Below are 22663 nucleotides of genomic sequence, written 5' to 3' on the forward strand. Positions count from 1 at the left end.
TGCTCTCCAACGTTTCTATAAAAAATAAGCTGCAAGTCGATTAGTCGGGTGAGCGATATATTATAGACAGACGCGCGCGAGAAATAATCTAATTGCGTCATAATTAAAACGTTTAAATTAATTTCGTCAGCAGAAGTCATGTCACGTTCCGGTATTTTCATTCTGATGCTGTGGTCGCTGATGACATGCTCTTTTGGATTTACGATGGATCGTTCAGGTACCGACCGACCTTTGCTTTTATCTTCGCTTCGTTTGAATAGTCATACTTGTTACTGTAATTGATAACAAGGAAATGCAAACTGTATTAATCACCGAAGTCAATTATTTAGTTCCCAGCTTTCAGCATAGTTTTAAAAGGATCGTTATTTTAAATTATACGTCTATGTGAATGTCACGATATTTCTTCTGTTCCTTTTTCAAAAAAACCACACAGCATACAAATGCATAAAGTATCTTTTAAATACATCTTGAGTTATTACACGTATTGATGATTTATGTCACGCTTCAATAGCGCTTGTGCCTTCTGCGTGGGACACGGCACCGTCCTTGGATACTTATCGAAGAGTATTTGTCGACTCTGCGTTGAAGGACAAGATGCAGGTGACGAGCGTGGATAAGATCTTGCAAGCAAAAGATGCAAAGATATTGGAAAATGTGCCGGAAAATCAGACGCGCGAGAAGAGATCAACAACCGAGAATATCGAGACCGGGATGAAGCTCATCGAGATGAAACCTATCAATGAAATAGTATTAGCAATGAGGAACAACGCTTCCGAGTCTTCCGAAGAAAACGCTAATACTATTATTACTCCTCGAAATGTCATTTTGCTCCTGATCGATGAAAGGGGCCAGAATGAGAAAGGGGAAGAGAACTCGTGGAAGGATTATAAAGAAAGACTGCCCTTCGCGATTGAAGGATTTCTTCAAGTACTCTCCCATAATCGCATTAATCATTTTTATGTCAGATAGACTTTAGAAAACTGATCGTCGATGGACCAATTTTTTCTTTCATTATTTAACTCTTTTTCATTCAGTAATAATTACAGCACAAATCCGCATTTATATGAAAGTATATTTAAGTATTTGCACACACATTAAACATAATATTACAAAATAATTTATATTTTGATAAAATATATGACGTCCGTAAATAGGGAAGTGGTTTTCATAATATGTTAGATTTAAGGAAAGATTTATAGAATTCAGTTTTTGTGCAATATTATTTTTTGTGCCGTGTGAAATCATTATGTAGTATAGTTCGAACTCGAGTTGTGCAAAATTCATATCGTAGAGTTGCCGCGACAAGGTCGAGAGCGCTAATTTTTCCACGGACAACGCGTCGGTTTCCGAAAACAAAGAAAAAAGCGGTGATTGCGAGTGTAATTATCTTCGCTCCAATATCGGAGAATTGTTACCTTGGGCGAGGCAAGAGAGAGGAATGATAACAGGTTTGATAAAAGAAAGGTTTTATTAATTAAACTTTAAATTTAAGTGTCGAAAGCTATAGGAATATAAAACACGAGAGAATGTTAAAAAATAATAGATATTAAAATATACAAGTATACACAATTATATAGTATTATTCTTTTATTACTTGCTTAACTATTTCTTATGTCGGTTAATTTTGTGTACACAAAATATACAAAGTATTGTTCTTTTATTATTTACTAAACTATTTCTTATAGCGATCGTTAATTTTGTGTACACAAAAAATATACAGAATATTATTCTTTTCATTACTTACTTAACTATTTCTTACGGCGATCGTTAATTTTGTGTATACACAAAAAATATACAGAATATTATTCTTTTATTACTTACTTAACTATTTCTTATGTCGATCGTTAATTGGGTGCATTCCATCGAACAGGCGCAGTTTCCGGCAGCAATTTCTCGATCCCGTTAATTCCTAGATTCGAATCTAGCAGATTCAATAAAAGTAACGTGAAGTTGGAATCACGTAAAAGCAAACGCGATTCGAACGACGGTTGGCAAATAATCGATCTTAGCGACCGGGCGAGACCTGTTTCCCCTTTAACTAGGGCAGATCCTAAAACAGGGGGCGAGCCACAAGCAGGTTTATATTTAAAGAACAAATATTTTACACTAATATTCTATATACATATACAAAAAATTTAAAGATTTAGTAGGGATAAAATTAGTTGAGGATTGAGAGAGAGATGGTGCAATAAATTTCAAGGATAAAACAAATTTTGATAATTTCAACAATAATTCCAAGAGATAAAATATAAAATACAAGATAATATATTTTATAATTATTCCAATCATTTCACTGTCAATCTTCAGCATAAAAGTTCAAGTTATATAAGATAACTTTCGATAATCCTCGGCCAGCTTACAAAAACATACAGGGGACATTTCGAAAAAAAAATGGGGAGAAAAGATAAATCCATTTTATTTACAGGAGAGATGAATCATGATGTTATATGGGATATTTTCGACGTGTTCTCCAAAATGAGAATGGCTTTTTTCCGTTCTCTGATCGAATCGTTGCACAGGAACGATGGCACGTTCAAGAATGAATTCAAATCGTTCTCTGTCAAACCAACTGCTACCAGTTTAATCGGGAATACCATCAGGGAGCTGAAATCTGTTCCAAACGATAAGGGTTACATGTTAATCGCTGCAGCGCCGAGAAGCGAGGGAGCTGCCGTCATCGATCTTCTCCAACGCGAAGTAATTAGTGCTTCATTATCTATAAAATTGGCAGATCTGATTCGCTCAAAATAATTTAGAGAAATATAAAATGTTAATTTACATTTAGTAGTTTTTTACTGGAACATCATAGTTAAATATTAATTGACTATCGAAGTGACAGATATACAAATATAATAAATAAAAATATTATTAAAAAACATAATTATATATTAATATATAAATGTTAACAAGATGTTAACTCTTAATTTTTTTTTAATCGATGAAGACCTCTCCGAGGGACACTCTCTTAATCGTGACGCAAATCTGTGTTGGAGACCAAAGATCCGTCCCATTTTTTGCACAAGGACCGAATTGTCATATTCTTCAGGAGACAAAAATTATTGATGAGCTTCCGATCGCAATAAAAAAAGCGATGATGACACGCGATTGCCGTGATTCCGAATGCACGAATCGACAAAGGCGCGATATTCCGATTGTCTCGCGTGTGCCGACCGGCGAGATCTTTTCGCAAGAACTGCCAGGGCGAAAACGAGTTATCAGAAGCAAGAAGGCTGAAAACCCGGTAAGGTGAACCAATAATCGTGTCTCTAATAAATAATGACGGTTTAAAAAACAACCGGTGTAATGTCGCAAGTTTACTGTAATATATATATTATTGTTTATATTAGATAAATTTACCACAGCATTCTCAGAATAATATTAACTTATTATATAAATTAGTTTACATCTCAAATTACAAATTGCATAAAATGTATTTGTGTAAATTTTATGCTTAATACAGTTAATCGAAACATTGATACAAATAATTTGTATCAAGGACTTTCAGTAGAAATTAGCTCAAACATTTTTTTTTTAATAATCTGATCTGGAGGTAAGCTGATTTTGGACATAAAGATAAGTGCTTTTTACATTTTCTGTTTAGAGCACCATAAACGCTGAAGAAACAACAATTGGGAAAGAAATACAAGCCAGAAGTTCGACTTCATCGAAGACGATACCGCGTGGCCTTGCTACAGTACTCGGTGTCACGACCTCGATCCTCGCCAAGGCCGCAATAACGTCTTCTTGAAACCAGACATAACATTTTGTACTCAATCTCTATAACATTTTTTTTTTATTTATATATCTCTTTTTTCCATTTACTTCTGCTATCTATATTTTACACAATTTATAGATGCAAGAAAACGAGAACTTATCGACGATTTTAATAATATTAAAAAAAAACATTGTACGAGAGAATATTCGGCGAATAACGCGTTTAAAAAAAAGTGACAGAAAATTATAATTTTATGTAATTTTCAATATTGTTATAATATCGATTAAATTTGCAAATAAACCTTGACGAACAAATTGTACTTACGTGATATACGAGTAATCCTGATTGCATCAGTGAAGTCACTTAATTTCTTTCTAAAGAAAAATGACTTTCTGATTCATCAAATGGAGCTGTCGTTAAAATTTGACCCGAAAGAATTAAGCGCACTATAATCCACTGTCCGCAATTCAGAGAAGACATCAGGTTTGACTTGCTCGTATATTTGCGGGGGGCAAGTATTTACCGCGTGCGTATAAACATGTCTTGCTCGATTCGGCCAATTACAAAATCGCGCGCGATTGCAACCGGCAATTTCATATAAACGCGAATTCCTCCGGTTATGACGGTCGCCGCTCGCGTAATCCTACCCTGGTGCAACAACGGCGCGCAACGTATCCCGCGAAAGAAAGTAAGACGAGGGCATGAGCGCGGGCCGCGATTAGTCAGCGTGCGATTCTATACACTCGGAAGTGAATACGGTAAAGAATCGAGCGGGAGAACGCACGATTATTACCGTTATCTTCACTTCGGCGGCGGCGTGCGAAAGCCGCCGCATCGAGCCGATCTTCATGTCGTGTCAATAATGAATTCTCTCGTTACTAATTATTCGCGAGAACAAAGACTCGCGATTCCGTTCTTGTTAATAATTACCATAATCGCGCGTTATACCGGATAACTCGAGTTTTCCAAGGAAAATCGCGTAAATCTCGTAAATATGTGCACGTGACGATAAATATAAGTTCGAAAATAATCTCAAGCATAATTAAATACATTACTTAATTAGATTGACCTGACACGATAGTGACTAAACTTATGCAAAACACATGCGCGCGCAAGAAAAGAAGATTGAACTTGTCGCAATTATATTGTTTTACGTTCGATTTAATTAATTATCATTTGTATCCCTGGCGAAAATTGTTAGTGAGAGATTGTGTTTATATTCGTTTACGAAGAGTTTTATCAATGGTTACACTATTTATGAAGAGTTTTATTGATGTTTACACTGTTTAGAAGCACGTTGCAAACACTTGGTTAACCCTCTGCTGACAAAAATTTTACAATAGAAAACTCTAATAATGGAAACGTGTGAGACTATGTCATTAAACGCCGCTTAAAACACTTCATATAAGAAAAACATAGCCGCGAACATCTCATAAACAATTTAATAAATGTTTTAAAGCTGAAACAAAACATCTACTCAACATTTAAGCAAACATCTCGTAAATATATTATTTTCGCCAGGGATGTGGTATTTGAATGCATAATTTGTAATGTATAAAAATCTACGAAAAAGTAAAAATAGCTTTTTGCTCACTTGACCGTATAACACCGTATAACTTTGACCGCGAGCCGCATAAAGACATATGGATCGAACCTGGGAAGAAAGTTTCGTATTTTTTGTTGTTTATCAGAGCAAGAAAGATGATGCATGTGCGCACCAAAGCGGTCAGGCGCGCTCACCTAGGCGAGGATTTTCGCGTTACATAAGCGTTACAGTTTCATGAGTTTCTAAAATCGCGGAATTATATTAAAGTTAGCTATCGCCGTTTCTCGGTAAGCGTATTGCGAAATTATCGTGATTGCGTACGATGCGTAAGTAAATCCGCAAGTACTTACGCCGTATCAATTCTCCGGTCTTCGTCGAAGTACATTATTATAACACGCACAGCTATTCCGCTAATGCTTTTGTTTATCGCTAGCGGTTGCTCAAGAAAGATTGATACGATAGCGCATTTATGTATATTAAAAAGCTGCTCTTGTGTTAGTTTAATTAACATCTTAGAAGCGTGAGGTTGCTCATGTAAAAAGTGTCGACAGTTTCTGAGCAAAGTATTCATACAATTGATTAAGCACTATTAACATACGACAAAAAAGATAGCGAGGTTGATTATTAGAGGATATGCTTTGTGTAACAGGAAGCTAGCTTATAATCTTTCCTTCGAAAAGAGAATTAATCTCTTTACAATATAAATTCTTCGCATAAAATCATTTGAATTTTAATATAATTTTATAATAACCAGCTTCACATTTTATTGAAATTTACCAGGTAGCAACTGTATTTGGTTATTTTAATAATATTAATATAATATAATATATAATAATTTTAATCCACTATTTTTTTCGCCACCGCCTGGACGTTCCGCAATACTCATACAAATTTTTTACTTAATGGCTCCGGTATCGTTCAGGATATATTCTTTTACGTCATGGAATAGACGATATAATTTCTAGCCGTCTCTCACAAAGCAATATTTTTCGAGTACGTCAGTAAAATTTCCCCCAAAAATCGCTAATCGATCGAATTTTTCTCTTACCGTACACTATAACGGGAAGCAAAGTAAGAGTGGGGCATCTCTACGGTATAAAGGAGAACCGGTCCACGCACGAGGTAATCGTTCCCACTCCGTTGTTCATTTAACGTCTCTCGAGTTCGCCGCTCTGCTCATTTCTCTTTCCGCAACAATCCGAAAGTCATCGTCGCCGTGATCGTTTGCACGTCGAGTGTTTGCCTGTGCCTGTGAATCGCACTGAACATCGATCAAGGTAAGTTCAAGCCTCTGTAACGTGTGCCACATATAAATATCAGCTGTTTTTTTAATTTGGGAAACGTTCAAATCGAGATCATCGCATTTTGCATGCAGATCGAATTAAAAATTGTTGTGCGATATTGTCATTAAATTTACGTTCAGGGAACAAAATATGCTTTAAATGTCGCGCTTAATCTTTGTAAATGTTCAAATATAATAAAAAGAAAATAAGAGATCGTGCGTTTCAAATTTAATGCAAAACCGCTTGTTAACGATTCCGCAATGTGTCGATTTAACGTTTCTTTAACCATTTTTCGTAAGCGATCTCTTTTAGACTTCGGATTTTTTAATTTGCTCTGATATCTTTCCTTTCGTCGTCCACATGTACAGAGACACGACACATAAATTTAATACAACATATAATTTACGCTATAAATATATCAAACAGTCGTTAAAAAATGTTGAATATTTATGAGGTTGAGAGTCAAAGATCTTTTTTTATATTTATGGAAACAGGTTTAAATGTATAAATTTATATATTTCTTTCTTTAAATTGGAGGCTCGTGGATATTTAAATACAAAATTACACGTTAAATTTGAAATTTAAATCTGGAAATTCTTCTTCTGTAATAAAAACTATTTTTTCTAATGAGTATAACTCGACATATACCGATTGGCAATTTTACTACCATCTACCTACGTCGTGTTAGCCAATTTCAACTTTTACCAAGGACAGCCATCTAATTTTTTTTATGAGAGGAAAGTAGATTCAGGATATGTAAAGCGTAGGATGTAAAAAGACGTAGTACTTATTATTATCGTATAATTTAACTCTTCAATATTTAATTAAAAGTCAAAGTCAGGTCTCTCTCTCTCTCTCTCTCTCTCTCTCTCTCTCTCTCTCTCTCTCTATTTATCTTCTTATTTCCTATTAAATTCCTATATTAATTGATTATTATAAAATAAATTATTTTTATTATATTCAAATTGCATCCTTTGATGCTGCATAGATATAATATTATAAACCTTGTCACTTTTTCGAATACTCGCAGACTGTCACGCTAGCCAATTTTCCCGCGCTTTGTGAGAAGATAATCGCGACAGCAATAATCCGGTGGCCAAGAGTGCTTGCGTCATAACTGTTCTAACTGTTCTAATAAAAAAAAAAAAAAAAAAGATTTATGCTAGGAAGCAGTTATTGATGATTGCAAAACTTTTTACTCTTTCACTTTGTCCTTTTTCCAGCTGCATGTTTTTTTCTTTCTTTTAACAATTTATTCTCGAGCTCTAAATAACTATTCTTAATGCCGACGAGATTATATCTCACGGTCGTCTAAATCACAAGAATGTGATCCTGCAAACCTTTTCACAATTAACGGCTACTAAATAAGTGATTAAAAAAATAAATTTCGAAACAATATATACTGCCGTTCCCCCGAAACGAGGAGAGGTAGAGATTAAGAAACATTCTCTCTGCTTCTCCGTACGAAGCCGCGACGAGTTAGAGAAAGTTCATGTTGAGCAAGCCGCTTTGGTCAGCATTAATTCCTGGCATAAGGTACGATGGGTATCTTAACCGGTTGTGCAATCTCTGTAGTGCACATTACGCGCGTTACACGTGCAACCGAAAAGAAGTTAAATACATAGACATTATGCACATTGGGACGGTGTCCGATTTATTTTGCAAGCAATTTAATTTTATGCTTTCTAATCCTGAAAAAAGAGATATATATGTTTATTATGTTACGACAAATTTTTCATTGTAAGACTTTCCGATTATAGAGAATTCGCGAATTCGCTTGTCTACGAGCAGTATGATGTTCCTTATTGCGGTATTCTGTGTTTGCAGATGCTGCTGATACAGCCTACGGACGAAATGTCCAAGCAGATACGAGTGGAGTTGAACGAGAATCCAGCGACGCGCGACAAAGATCTCGAAATTATCAAGGAGTGGCTCGTTAAGCAACCGCATTTGCCTAAATTCGAAGGTACGATGATTTTTTTGTCGGATATATTTGTCAGAATAGATGGTACATTGGATTATATAGAACAGTTGCGAAACCCACTTATAGCTCTGCAATTCGCATCAAATTTTAGGATAGAATTTTACTTATAATTTTACATGCCGTAAATTTTTCTATATGTGTATGTCTTAATATATATATTTTTTATATTAATGTACTTTTGATTCCCTTCAGATGCTTTTTAGAATAAAATTCCATTCTGAATTCCGACACGAATTATACGGATCATCTAAAGTAGGCTTTAAATAAATTTTTTCCCGATTAATCGCTGCGCTATACATACATTATACAGATACGTACGTATGTTTACAGTTAACACAATATATCGTCTTTCAGATGATCAAAGAATAATGACGTTTCTACGCGGCTGCAAATTCTCCTTGGAGAAATGCAAACGGAAACTGGACATGTATTTCACAATGCGTGCGGTGGTCCCTGAATTTTTCTCCAACCGCGACGTCACGAGGCCGGTGTTGCAAGAAATAACGAAGCTCATGTAAGGATACCGCGATCGCGGTATACATACGGCGGTAGTTTAAGATTTCAATTTTACACGGAAAGAGACATTGCAGGTAATTCGCGTGAACGGATCAGGCAAACGTTAACTCTTTGTCTTCTTCCTGCAGACATATACCTCCTTTGCCGGGCCTGACGAAGAAAGGATGTCGAGTGATCGTCATGCGAGGAGTCGATAAGGAAGCGCCGACTCCCAATATACCGGAAACTATGAAGGTATAAGTTCACTCCGACTATTGGTAGCAAAACGTCCAAAAACGCGCGCGCTCTCTAAGTTCAGTCAAATTTTACTGTGTGCATCTTTTCGCATTTAATATCTTTGAAAAAAGTGCGTTGAATCGTATTATTTGGATGGATTTGCATTTTCTACTGTTCCGCTGTCGTCGAAAATATAAAAACACAATTTACCGCGTCATTCTTTCTTTCTTATATTTGTAGTATCTATAGCTGAACTCATTATATCGATTTCGATAGTTTTGCAGGTTTTTAAAAACATTGATAGGTACCTTCATGTCTCGTGTTGAGCTTCAAAATAACAGAGACACTATTATCATTAAAGATGGTGTTCATGATCGGCGACATTCGTCTAAGCGAAGAGGAACACGGCGTGGCCGGCGATGTCTACATCCTCGACGCTTCCGTCGCGACGCCCACACATTTCGCCAAGTTTACGCCGGCCTTAGTGAAGAAGTTTCTGGTGTGCGCGATGGAGGCGTATCCGGTGAAGCTGAAGGAAGTGCACGTGGTAAACATCAGTCCGCTCGTCGACACGATCCTCAATTTCGTCAAGCCGTTTTTGAAGGAGAAGATACGCAATCGCATCTTCATGCACAGTGACATCAAGACGCTATACGAATACGTACCCAGAGAGATATTGCCAACCGAGTACGGCGGCGACGCCGGACCCATTCAGGATATACACGGTACGGCATTTCATTACTTTTAATATTCATTTGGAGTTATAAAGCGCATCCCGGAACGTCATTTTTAACTTCAAGCGCAGTTTCCTTGAGTCTCTTGAATATGTTGAATACATTTTTTTCTCAGAAAAGTTCCTATAAAAGACATTAAGTCTCCTTCATTAAATATGTAAGAGACGTCTGTATGAGACATAACGAAATATAACTATTCAAAATAGGAGTGCATATATAGAAAAACGTTACAAGTTAAACGTCTTCAACCTGATTTCTCTGACTAATAGCATTTTTTACTTTATCTTTCAGATCTGTGGATGAAGAAGTTGGAAGATTACGGACCGTGGTTCAAGGAGCAGGAAGCTATGAAGACTAACGAGGCATTGCGACCAGGTAAACCAAAGACGCAAGACGACTTGTTCGGTCTCGATGGATCCTTCCGGCAGCTGTCAATCGATTAAATCGTTTAACGCGTATCCGGAACCAATTCGACGTATAATCGTTGCCAACGGCAGTCGTTAACCAAATCGTTCGTCCGCATAAACTTCGACATCGATCGATCACAAACTTCGTCCACGATGAAAACTAAGGCATTTTCCTTTCGACTACAACTGTATTGCAAAATTCTGTACGGTGCCCATTATCGAGTATCTTTAAAATAACACGACCAGGTTCGTCGTGGAACATAGTTGTGAAGCATATAATGTAGTCTCGCTGAAAAGCTTGCCGAAAAAATGGTAGAGATTGCTTAACGTTAGTATTTTTCATTTTTTACAATTTTTTAATCCAATAGTTTATTTATTTTTATTATTGGGGACGTAAATGATTACGATTGATTAGACCCTAGGATTGATGTCAAAGAATCTTGGGGAACAAAGTTTATTTTTTATATAAATATTTTTCTTTTTATTCATCTTTTCTTCTTTTCATTGATTTTTGCTTTGTAAAATATCATCACGTTTTAATAAGAAATATGTAAAATAATCGAGAGTTTTAACGTCTTTCTTTGAGAATTTTATATAGTAAAATGATAATTACTCTATATATGATCATATTAACGGCACAATGTTATGAAAATTAGAATCTATTTTTTTAAATTATTAGATAAGTTTAGAAAGTTTATTGCCCAACTTGATATTTCACAAAAGACAATATTTCAATTTAGAAATTGTGATACGAGTTTAGTCAAGCAATATGTTCGAATATACCGCATTTATATATATATATATATAGTATATATCTAGTAATAAGTTTATTATTGTTACTAACACAATCATGTCATAAAATGTGCAATAATGTTCAGAGATCGAGTAATGCTCAATTTCGTATTGAGCAAATGTAGCAATATAAAAAAAATTGCGGTAATAGCTCTCTACATTTTTGTTGGAATTGCCGTCGATTGCGTTCGGCAAACGTGCAAAAATGTAACACACTGACGTATACCTATCATTTACATGATGCTTTCCAATATCTCAGATATTTTTTATTGATATCCTATTTTATTTTGAGAAATCGTGGGTAAAATCTTTTAGAATTATATATGTAGCTGTATATGCAAACGCTGTGTGTGGGTAATTTATAAATAAACTCGTAAAGAAAACAGATTTCCCTCAATCGATATCGAATACGTAGCCAGATTCTTTACGTGCCACACAAATGACTCATATATAGCGATGTTTTCGTCACAGCACGAGAAATGTAATTTATACGCAAATACCTGTTACAATAATCAGACGAGAAGCGTTGTGTAATGTAAAATTTCGGAAACCTTGAGCTCGGTAAAGCGTGAGTCTTGTTTTTAGAAAAAAAAAAAATATGTCTTTTACCTTCGCCAGGTGCGGCGCCGGTCGCCGGCCATTAATTCGTTGCGAAGTGGAACGAAAACGAAAGATTCGAATAAGAATATCGTGTCCAGTGAAAGCTGTATGCAGCGGTTAAACCGCTGTGCTGAAATTGCCCGAGTTTCCATTTACGTTCACTCGACTTCCTGAGATAATCAATGCCAGTGCCGGCATTCAATTATTCGAAAGTCGAAGAGAGAACAACGTTAAAATTTCCGAGAAATGTCTTTGGGCTTAAAACAATTATTCCAAAAATTTCAGAAGAAGTGTCTTTTCACCTTTTAATTAAAATAAGATCGATGTGTAATTCCAATCTCTAAGATTGACATATCTCGGTTTATATAAGTATTGTATTTCAAAAAATTGCACTTCTACAATCATTGTTCAAGTGCAACTGTTTGACATATAAAAATTAGCGAATTAAAAAAAAATTGAAAAAAATTGAATTATTTATTTCTCTGCCCGTCTTTTCTGCACGAAGATGAAGATCTCTTTGCTTCATAATTTCTGCATAATAATATCTACTTATATAAGAATAATCAGTTGTCAGTACCTCAATTATTTAGGTGTCTTCTCAGGTTGTCAGCACATCAATTATTCAGGTCTCTTCACATGCTATTTCGGTACGGTTTGATGATTCCGATGATGGTCTAACTGTCTAACAAATGATATGAATATGAAAAATAAAAATTAATCTTTTGCGATACATCGACGGCAGCGACGTCGACAATGGTGATGGTGATATAATATTCGTCGTGCCATCACGTATGCGAGACGAGTAGTCGCCTCTCTTCCCGTGTGGACGCATCCCCACTTTTTCATTCTTTTAGTCACTTGCAATCGTCATTGAGTCGGCTAAATCAGTCAGTCACTCAGACAGTTCACCAATCAGTCGGTTAGTAAGTTATTAGATCAAGTTAATCGATCAAACTTTTGCAATCCTGGGATCAATAATCAATCATTAAACTTATGTCAGAGATGACACTTAATAACCGATAACATAGTGTGTGCATAACGATAATCAAAATGTGATATCTCAATTACGACAGTTAATTTAGCAAAAGAATTTGTGAAAGTAAAACGTGAAAGTGGTTTCATTAAGTTATCTTTCGTTTGATAATCAATTATAAATAATCAAAATAATAAACGAAATAATACATTATCATTTTCGATGGACTTCATAGAAAAAAATGAAACAAATTAAATGAAACGATGGAGTAGCGATGGATTAATCTATTAATGATGAAGATTTGCGATAAACATAAAAAAATGAGGAAGTACCATAAAGTAACAATAAATTTATTAAATATATTCTATAAAAATGTGCTCAGTAACTTGTGGAAAAATATCGAGAAGTCTTTTTCTTTTTTTCCTACTTGTATATAATTATTCAAATTAGATTTAATAAAATCTTTCTTTTATACTTTGCGGGTAAATTTTCAAAATGTAAAAAGTACTTCAATTTCTTCAGTAAAATCTTTATACAAAATATTACTTACTTCTTTCGCTAATACAATATTACATATGCGATATGCACAATTGAAAAGAGTTCCCGAGCGTGTCCGTCGAGAAGATTGCTACTTTCCTGGCGGATGAAACTCAAATAATCACGGAGACTTCACGTTCATACATGTGTATTTTGCATATTTCCTCTTCCTACGATTAGGAAGAGGAAAATAATTTCAGACATTTGCTTTTTCCTTGCTTTCTCTCTCGCGCGCGAACCGTATTGCACAAAATGTTTAATAATACTTTCGCAAGTAAAGAGAATAAATTGCAATGAATGAGGATTTAGTATCCTTTAGAATCACTCGACTTAATTTTAATAATGCAAGGTCAGCCTCTTCTTGAAAAAAATTTTGAGCAGGATTATAACTAGTTCCAAATTTTTGACATTCAACCGCACACGGCGGAGGAATGTTTTCGATTGCAATAATGTGTTGACAAAATGTAATTTATTCGTGGAGGAAAATTTCCAGTTATAAGATCAACATATTTAAAGCTTGAGTAATATAAACGGCGAGTATTATAAATTACGAGCACAATAAGGATGTTAGTTTAAAAAGAAATCTTCTTTATTGACAATAGTGCATTAAAACAGTTAGAATATTTCGACTATACTTAGTCTTCTTCAGCACATAATAAAATATAAAGTAAGAAAGTAAAGTCAAAATTATAAAATTAATAAGAAAAGAGTACAATAAGACGAAAAAATTAAATAGGTATCATGATGAATAAATTAACTAAATATAGAGTTTATAAAAACACACAGACCAAATTTGTGGCCGTTTAATCTTCTCACATAGCTTTTAACGAGTGGTTAACTTCTCCTTTTTATTTGAGTATTATACTTCAATTTGCTTAAATGCTGTTACGTTATTAACGAAAAAAGCACATTGATTGTGTTAGTTGATCTTTAGATTTTCCATCTTCATGTTTCGACGTAAATGACTCTATAACGACGCGCATAGCGGCCTAATAACTTATGCAGCTCTCGAGTATGATAATATCGACATTAATATTCGGTGAAGTTTATTTAATACTGACCTCAAATTATAAAGTAATTTTACATTCAATGTAAGTGATGTGTTTACGCGTAGATTATCATTTTATGTGTATGCTATCAATGTCGTAACGATTTCATGTAAATGCGGTTTGCAATCATTTCTTCGCTAATGTGTATCTTCGCTAGCTTGGCAGTTGAGTCGATATTCTTGAATATCAATAATAAACATACGTATATAAATATACAGTATATGTATATAAGGCGCCAACTTTCCACATATAGGTTAAATCAATAATTATTACCAGCCTTTGAAGCAATGTAAAAATTGAGATTTCCCTTGATAAAATATGATAAATTTATCAACAATATTGCTACGCATTCACCGATCATTATCTCTGATAATAAACTACCGTAATCTTCTTCTTTTTATAGTGTACAATTCTTATAGAAACTTTTTTATATATCTCATTATTTTGAAGATAATAAAGGCAATGACGATTGTTGGTTTACTCTGAATATTGAATTTATAGTGAATATGATGAATCCTCGTATAAATAAAGATGTTCGCACTTGTTTTTAAAGAAACATTTCTAAAGAATCGGACGTAGCACAACTACTTCCAATAATATTTGCAATTCTAAACGCGATGTTCAAAGTCGAAGATGTATTTAAAAAATTAGCAATACACGTATGTAATGTAAAAATTGCATATCAGCTCTATAGCAGATTTTTCCACTTCGGCATCATTTCTTCTGTCAAAATCATGTCGAAGAGATTCGGCGTTTTTCACGTTTCTTCACGAATCGCTTCGACCGAACCTCTCACACGTATCGTAGAGATAGCGGCGTGATTCGCATTTAAATACAATCGACAGAAGGAGATCGGCGTGGTGGACAAAACGTAGGGGAGTGGGAGAGTGAGATAGCCGGACGAGGTGCGAGCGATCGAAGTGACGGTAGAACGAGAGAAGACTTGAGCACGCAACCTGTGCACATTCTGTCAGTGCCTGGGTATACAAATGCCGATGGTAGAAGAGGCGACCTTTGGCCTGTTATAAGAAGTAACGCGAGGAACAGGACGGTCTCTGCGATCGTCGTTCACTCTCGGTCTTCCGCGAGTCTTCCACGAGATCAGGATGCGAGACAATCGGTGAGATTTAAGCCGGCGGCGCTGACTGGAACTGCGGTGAGTTCGAATTTCGACATTAATTTTGACGACACGGGATATGCATTTTACAGTTGACACGTTTCTCGAAGAAAGTTTTTGTGGATATCAATTCGCATTTATATATATATATATATATATATATTTATAGAAAACGCGTGCTTGTGCGGCATTGAATCATGCCGGTTCCAGTTTCTGATCATGATCTAGATTTATTGTAATTAGGATTGAGTTTGTAAATTCGTTTTCTTTTACGCATATCTCTTTTGCACTTTCTACACAAAAATATGTATTTTATTTATTCGACTAATATTTTATTCATGTACGTGATTTTTATTACTTATGTTATCAAACATAAATAGAGATAGAAAAGAATCCACTTCCACGTTCCACAAGATTTTAAAAGAGCGATCAATCTAGCATCGCGGGACATATTACAAAACACATTTACCATATATTTTTTCATTAGTTGCTTATTCTGAACCGCGAATTTTATCTCTTGGCGGAAATCTCTTATATTTGTTCTCGAATTTATGCTAGAATCCGTTTTCAGCTTTGGAGAGAAACGGACGAAACTTGGCGCTTCGCGAAGCAGGGCGCGACGCTTTCGTGTGCCAAGGTGTGCTATGCCGATTCGCGTCGACGTCGCGGTGTAACGGACACGCACAGGGTTTCTGAATCGACGTGACCGGCGCGGCGCGCGCCTTCGCCTTGTCGCGTCGCGTTCGCGCTTCCGGGACGACAGCATCGCGACGGCAGAATGAAGCTCGACCTCTTCGTCACGTGCGTCACGGTGAGTTTTCCCGGCCGGTGGTTCTTGATGGTCACTCGCGATTACCTGTTGCATATCTGCATTAAGTCGCGTTATCTCATGCGAACGCGACGGAATGCCGCAAAAAATCGCGACAAAATAATAATATCTCGTAAACAAGGAAATAAAAAATCGCAAGCGATTAAAAGATCTTTGAGTGATCCTAAATGTCGCTATTTACCATTTCTGTCTTTTTTTAATAACGTGGAGATTTTATTGGAATCAGCTTTGCACATTTAAATGTGACAATTTTATTCGATTATCTTCAACGGATTGCCATCATCAATCTTTTCAACATTCATTGGTCTTTGCATGGATGAAAATTATAGCAGAACATTTTTAGTTTGCTTTTGCGATTTATTGTTGAATTTTAACGATCTTTGAACATTCTCTAATCAGCTTTTCTTTTATCTGTCGAAATTCCATATCAAAAAATCTCCTCGTATTCTAGACTTACATAAACTTGCGTAATCGTTTAGATATAAATAATAAAACAAGACTAAAAATCCGTCAGCTTATAATTTCTGTCGAATATGAGCACTTTAAAGGTTTAATCACTATCTTCGTCCAAATTCCTAATAATTCGCGTGACAAACTTGACGAGATCGAGACAACGAGACGTCTCCTCTCATTTTGGACGGACTGTTTCAAAAACGTTTCGCGAGAGAAGTTCTCACGCGCGTAGGAATTCGCGAGTTTACAATAAGGCCGATATTTGCCGAAGCTATTGGCGTTTGTCATACAGGAATTACACGGACGACGAACCGAGGACTTCTCGGAAACCTGGAGAACGCTTTGGCGACAAGGAAGCGGGATCAAACGCGGCTCCAAGCACGCTTCTTCCTTCCTTCTTAAACATACCGGTTTCTCGAATTCACTCACGTTTTTCGCGGCGTATTGTAGAAATATATATTCTAAATCTAAACGGCGCCGAATAATTTGCTGAAACTATAACGATTACACGCGCATGTGGATCAATTAATCACGCTGCTCCAAAATCTTTAGCCTTCAGAAGAGATATAAATTAATTATCTTAGTGATTAAAGTGGAATCTTTTTTATATTTTGAAAATCAATCTTCATGTTTCCGGAATAAAGCCTCTTCCAAATTAAATGATTTATATAAAGACGCGTCCTGATTAGATTATCGCGATCATCATGCCGACAGAGATCGTTTTTATTGCGCAAACAAAATGCATTCTGCTTTAATCACGGTAGACGCAGTTGTACGAGAATGCGAGAACTTAATCCCTAATGAAGCCTCGTGAATGAAGGAAGCTCGCAAATGAATCGCGTTTAAGTTCGTCACGTACCTTGTACGTGGTCCTGCGGATTTATCGTAGCGATTCGCGCGGTATCGTTGCATCGACGGTACATCATATGCGAAGAACAAAGGTGTATACGTATATCGTTCTGTGCCGTCGTGATTTTTTAACAAGACACACATATGACTGTAATACGCATACAAGATATATTCTACTTCGCAAAAATAGCATCTCTTTCTTCCCCCAAAGTCAAATCCTTCGAATTTGCGAACGAGAAGAAAGATAAGCGTTTGTACATATTATTTCTCAATTTCTGCATTTACTTTGTTGTCGATGTGAATTTGTCTGATTCACGGAAAAAAAGAATTAGCTACTATAGCAAATCTAGTCGTAAAATATGGATAACTAACTTTAATTATTAACTAACTTAATGGATAACTTTAATAAATGGTTTTGCTACTATTGCTAATCTATAGCTCTCGCTGCAAAAAATATAGCTCTCGCCTCAACAAATGTTAGTTATCCATATTTTACGACTAGATTTGCTATAATCGCTTTTTTCCGTGTTATTATTTGTAGTCACTTAAGAAATAAAGTGACTTGAAATTATTATGATTCGATTGTCTATTGGAAAACGATTGTTATCGCAGAATCGAAGCCTTCAAACTCGGGAGAAGACAAGTATCAGAAAATATCAGCATTTCTCAATTTTTAACTGCGTAGCCATCGCGAACTATTCCATCATTATTATTTTTAGTTGCGTTAGGCAATTCGAAATTACTCGAAATAAAAATCTGATTGTCGATTGGCATAATTGTCGAATTGGAAATATATAATGTCATGTTGAAAATTTCGTTCGCTTCCTTCGACTCTCGATAAAACGAGAAGTCGACCTTACTTTTCCCGGAACGTAAACCCCTTGATTGCGCAGATTACCGTACACGCAGATTATGTTATGAGACTGTAGTCTACATGCAAAATTTAAGACTCTACACGACATTGTCCTACATTGCGCTCGTTCGTCTAGTACACGTGCACTGATAATCATTACGCGCGCTCTTCGTAAACGTTCGGCCGTGCAACAATGATATTAAACGCCTTGTTAATGTGCGATTTATCGACAGATTCTGCCGGCAATATTGATTGCGACGTCGTGCGAGATAAACGCTGTCTCGACGGAAAACGCGACCGCACTCGAGAACGGAAATGATTACGCTCAAGTCCTGGAGCTCTCGTTATTGTTTTACGAAGCGCAGCGTTCTGGTAAGCTGCCGAAGAACAACAGAATTTCGTGGCGAGGCGATTCCGCGTTGCACGACCGCGGCTCGAATGGCGAGGATCTAACCGGAGGCTATTACGATGGTAATAAATCAGTTGCGTTTTAGATCACTATTTAATTGGATAATTTGCAAAATTAATTATTTATTCTTATTCTACCAGCTGGTGACTTCGTTAAATTCGGTTTCACGATGGCTTTCACGACGACGCTTTTAGCCTGGGGAGCGGTCAACTGGCCGGAGGCTTATGACGCCGCCGGTCAACTCGACGAAGTTCGTAGAGCTATCAAATGGTCTACCGATTACTTTATCAAGTGTCACGTAAGCGAGAACGTGCTGTATGGGCAAGTAGGCGATTTTCCCATCGATCATATGTTTTGGGGGAGACCCGAGGAGCTGAACACCACTAGACCGACCTACAAGATTGATGCGGAGCACCCTGGTAATGTCAATACATCTCTCTTTTCAAATAACGTTTCGAAAAATAAGTAGAAACGAAAAATACATTATTAAATGTAAACGAGTTTAGTTTAATTTTTATTATATATTATACATTATAAGTATCTATTTATACCAGTAAAATATTAGTGCCATTTTTCTACCAGTTTCATTTTCTTTGAACTTATTCTTTATTTCTTCATTTATTTCTTCACTTTTTTTATTTATTTCTTTATCTTCTTTATTTCACGTTTATTATATTCGTTATATATTTGCATCCGTCTAATATGTTCTATTTGCCATTGATCGATCGTAGGTTCGGATCTCGCCGGCGAAACGGCTGCCGCTCTCGCGGCCTCGAGCATCGTCTTCAGCATTGTCGATCCCGAGTACAGCGCCAAGTGTCTCGAGCACGCGAAGGATCTGTACAAATTCGCGGACGTTTATCGCGGTCTTTATCACGAGGCGATACGCGGCGCCGAGCGATATTACGAGAGCACGGATTACGGCGACGAGCTGGCCTGGGCTGCGATTTGGCTCTTCAAGGCGACCGGAGACACGAAGTACTTCGACGACGCGGTGCATCACTATCAGCACTTCCATCTCAAGGAACGACCGAACGCATTCTTCTACAACAAAAAAGTCGCCGGTATCCAGGTGAGACTTCCCATTTATATATTATATTTTCTATTCTACTGACACATTGATCTTACTAACGTAATTTATTTGTTGAGAAAGAGCTTCCGTTTTTCGGCGAATTCGACGTTGAAAATAAATAGCGGAGTTTCTCGATCACAAAAGGAAGGTCGTGGATAGTTTGCTAAGCAGTGATATCTTCTGATATTTTCGGCTACATACATCATCTCTTTTTGCTTTTCTTAGGTGTTGCTGGCTGAATTGTCGGGACAATCCGAGTACCAGAATGCCACCCGCGCGTTCTGCGACTTCTCGGTGCGGCAACAGAAACGCACCCCGAAGGGCCTTCTGTTTATCGATAAGTCCGGTACTCTTTCTCACGCCGCTAACGTGGCCTTCGTCTGCCTGGTAGCGGCAGATTCTCCGGAAATCAACGACTCGCAGGAATACCGCCAATTCGCCAGAGAACAAATTGACTATATGCTGGGTGGAGCGGGTAAGACCTTAGTTAAAAATATTCAGAGAGAGATGAAACTCTAATTAATTCACTTTAGTTACCGCAACCCATTATTCGTGGAACTTCTATTTCTCTATTTTTATTTTTATATCATTAATTCGTCATTAATTAAACATTTTTACACCATTAAATAAAAATCTGGCAGTTAATCAATACATAATTATAACAAATTTTTACCGTTTCATGAATTGTAAATGAATATTCATCTTTTCTTTTATCTTTGCTCATTATTGAATCTGTGCATTTTCCAGGGAGGAGTTACGTGGTCGGGTACGGTAAAAATTCGCCGAAACAGCCGCACCATGCCGCGTCTTCTTGCCCCAATAGACCGGCATCCTGCGGATGGCAGGAATTCAGCAAGAACGCACCGAATCCGCAGATTCTCTACGGTGCTCTAGTCTCCGGACCGGACGAGGTGGACTCGTTTAAAGATTGTCGCGAGGAGTATGCCTATACGGAGGTCACGTTGGATTACAACGCTGGTTTTACCAGCGTGCTCGCCGGGCTGCTGCAACTACAATTGAAGAGTACGGATACGAGTAGAAGATCGTCGAAAGGAAACTAATTCGTAGTTTTAATCGAAGCATAGACGAATTTCTATGTAAAAATGAGGTTCTCGCTGGTTCTTTGTGGTGGAATACAAAAGAACTTTTTAATATAAAGAATTACGTATTGATTTAATTTTACAAGACTTGTAACATTAATTTTATGTTGCGTTAGAAATCTAATTATATATACAAATATATATTATATATATAGGAAATTCTCTCTCTCTCTCTCTGTCTATAATTGTTGATATGCTGCAGTAAAGCGATAAAACCAAGCGTGATATAGTATCTTGAAATAATGGATATATACCTGAGATTTTACGTCATTAATCTTAAGATTGTTTTAATGTAACTTTTTTAAAATTAAATTTACATAAAAAATTACATAGGAGATATTTTATCTATGTTAATGGTATTTAATTAAATGTAAATTGATTGCCTCGAGGCAGAAACTAAAAGTTAACATGCGAGCGTATCAAGATAATGTCCGCTTGTAAATAAAGCGTTTTGTTAAAAAATGATAAGAATTCAATTTATTTGCAGTCCGACGATGACTATAACGATTTAGATGAGCTTGACAAAATTGTAACATCACGGCAAAAAGATGCCTAGATGGTCATCGATCGTAAACCTACGTATATACGTGCGCGAGCTGAGTCACATAGTACAATATCGATCGCATGTACATAAACAAAAACAAATAGTGAAATAGCTTTTAGACAAAAGTGACGATAATGGACAATACATATTATTTCTCTATGATAGATATTTGCGCATTAAGCACAATGTTCTTCGTATAATTCTTTTAACAATTGATCGCTGACAAAATACCGTTACTACTATTTTTATATTCCGTTCTCTAGAAATATTTTATAAGATTGAATCATTAATTCGTTATTATTTCTCGTCATCAAGTCTGATAATTATGCGAAATATTGCTTACAATAAAGCACGATGTGTTTTGTTACGTGACCAGACTGTGTACAGTTGTCTCTTTAATAGATCGTATTAATGACGTACGTGTCATCGAGGATACAAGTTTCCGCGAAGTGAAAACATCGATAATTTTGCAAGATCACACCAAGAATTTACGCTCTGTAAGTGCCGGGATTTTTCAAAAACGAAATATGCGAGAATAAAGTAAGACTCATTGAACGTACATGTTTTAAGTATAATATTTCTCCTTTGTGATCCGTACAACGTGCCAATAGCGTTCAACGAGGCGTAACGTTAGCGACAACTGCTGTATTGACAATACTCTTTTCAATGCGGTGGCTCTCGTTACAATTGCGCTTACATTACACGCTATTACGTCTATAGCTGTATCGGCACAGGTGCAATTGAAATAAGCGAGTGCTATCAGCGCTGTCGCCATGCGACGCGAATACATTTTTATCCGCAACTTAACGTGCCTTTCTTTCTTCTTGCTTTCCGAACAACTTTTCGTGAACGGTAAGTTTAATCCAAATTTAAGCAAAATTCCATGGACCTTTATACACTTTGCGTTCTTTCTTCGAAAAATTACGATAACTTGCGACAGGAGAATCGGGAAGTGATTATTCGAAAGGATGCGCCTATCTACGTTGTGAGAACGGTAGCCAATGCGTGAAACGACGGTTTTGGTGCAAGGATCCACCCTGCCCCGGCATGTTGTATTGCTCTAAGTCGAGAAAAGGTAAAGTTCG

The 22663-nt window shown here is 36.5% G+C and overlaps 3 protein-coding genes across 3 annotated transcripts; all 3 read left to right on the forward strand.

Annotated features, from left to right (window-relative positions):
* The first annotated feature begins 138 nt into the window (after window positions 1–138).
* On the forward strand, window positions 139–4034 carry LOC139770528 (uncharacterized). The gene is given in 8 exon segments (XM_071702529.1): window positions 139–217; window positions 473–927; window positions 1292–1448; window positions 1871–2077; window positions 2426–2697; window positions 2945–3241; window positions 3602–3639; window positions 3641–4034. Coding segments are annotated over 8 exon segments (1602 nt in total). The 3' UTR covers window positions 3738–4034.
* A 2362-nt stretch (window positions 4035–6396) lies between these two features.
* LOC139770622 (alpha-tocopherol transfer protein-like) lies at window positions 6397–11578 on the forward strand. Its single transcript, XM_071702683.1, has 6 exons — window positions 6397–6538; window positions 8372–8510; window positions 8883–9042; window positions 9173–9278; window positions 9622–9985; window positions 10286–11578. The coding sequence occupies exons 2-6, from the start codon at window positions 8372–8374 to the stop codon at window positions 10435–10437; spliced, it is 921 nt and encodes a 306-aa protein (XP_071558784.1). The 5' UTR covers window positions 6397–6538; the 3' UTR covers window positions 10438–11578.
* A 3619-nt stretch (window positions 11579–15197) lies between these two features.
* Window positions 15198–22137, forward strand: LOC139770625 (endoglucanase E-4). Its single transcript, XM_071702685.1, has 7 exons — window positions 15198–15508; window positions 16041–16280; window positions 18687–18924; window positions 19003–19281; window positions 19594–19934; window positions 20160–20409; window positions 20682–22137. Exons 2-7 carry the CDS (start codon window positions 16248–16250, stop codon window positions 20993–20995), a joined length of 1455 nt encoding a protein of 484 aa, XP_071558786.1. The 5' UTR covers window positions 15198–15508; window positions 16041–16247; the 3' UTR covers window positions 20996–22137.
* Window positions 22138–22663: the final 526 nt, after the last annotated feature.

Source organism: Temnothorax nylanderi, unplaced genomic scaffold, assembly GCF_030848795.1.
Source record: "Temnothorax nylanderi isolate EJ_2023f unplaced genomic scaffold, tnyl_v1.0 TNYL_tig0031_pilon, whole genome shotgun sequence".
NCBI classification, from domain to species: Eukaryota; Metazoa; Arthropoda; class Insecta; order Hymenoptera; family Formicidae; genus Temnothorax; species Temnothorax nylanderi.

What these genes read in the sequence shown, in the direction of transcription:
- LOC139770622 (XM_071702683.1), top strand. Translation starts at nt 8,372, where the DNA reads ATGCTGCTGATACAGCCTACGGACGAAATGTCCAAGCAGATACGAGTG. An exon ending in CAAGAAATAACGAAGCTCAT is followed by an intron (nt 9,043 to 9,172) that starts GTAAGGATACCG and finishes TTCTTCCTGCAG; the next exon opens with ACATATACCTCCTTTGCCGG. An exon ending in ATATACCGGAAACTATGAAG is followed by an intron (nt 9,279 to 9,621) that starts GTATAAGTTCAC and finishes TTATCATTAAAG; the next exon opens with ATGGTGTTCATGATCGGCGA.
- LOC139770625 (XM_071702685.1), top strand. Translation starts at nt 16,248, where the DNA reads ATGAAGCTCGACCTCTTCGTCACGTGCGTCACG. An exon ending in AACCGGAGGCTATTACGATG is followed by an intron (nt 18,925 to 19,002) that starts GTAATAAATCAG and finishes TTATTCTACCAG; the next exon opens with CTGGTGACTTCGTTAAATTC. An exon ending in CTATATGCTGGGTGGAGCGG is followed by an intron (nt 20,410 to 20,681) that starts GTAAGACCTTAG and finishes TGCATTTTCCAG; the next exon opens with GGAGGAGTTACGTGGTCGGG.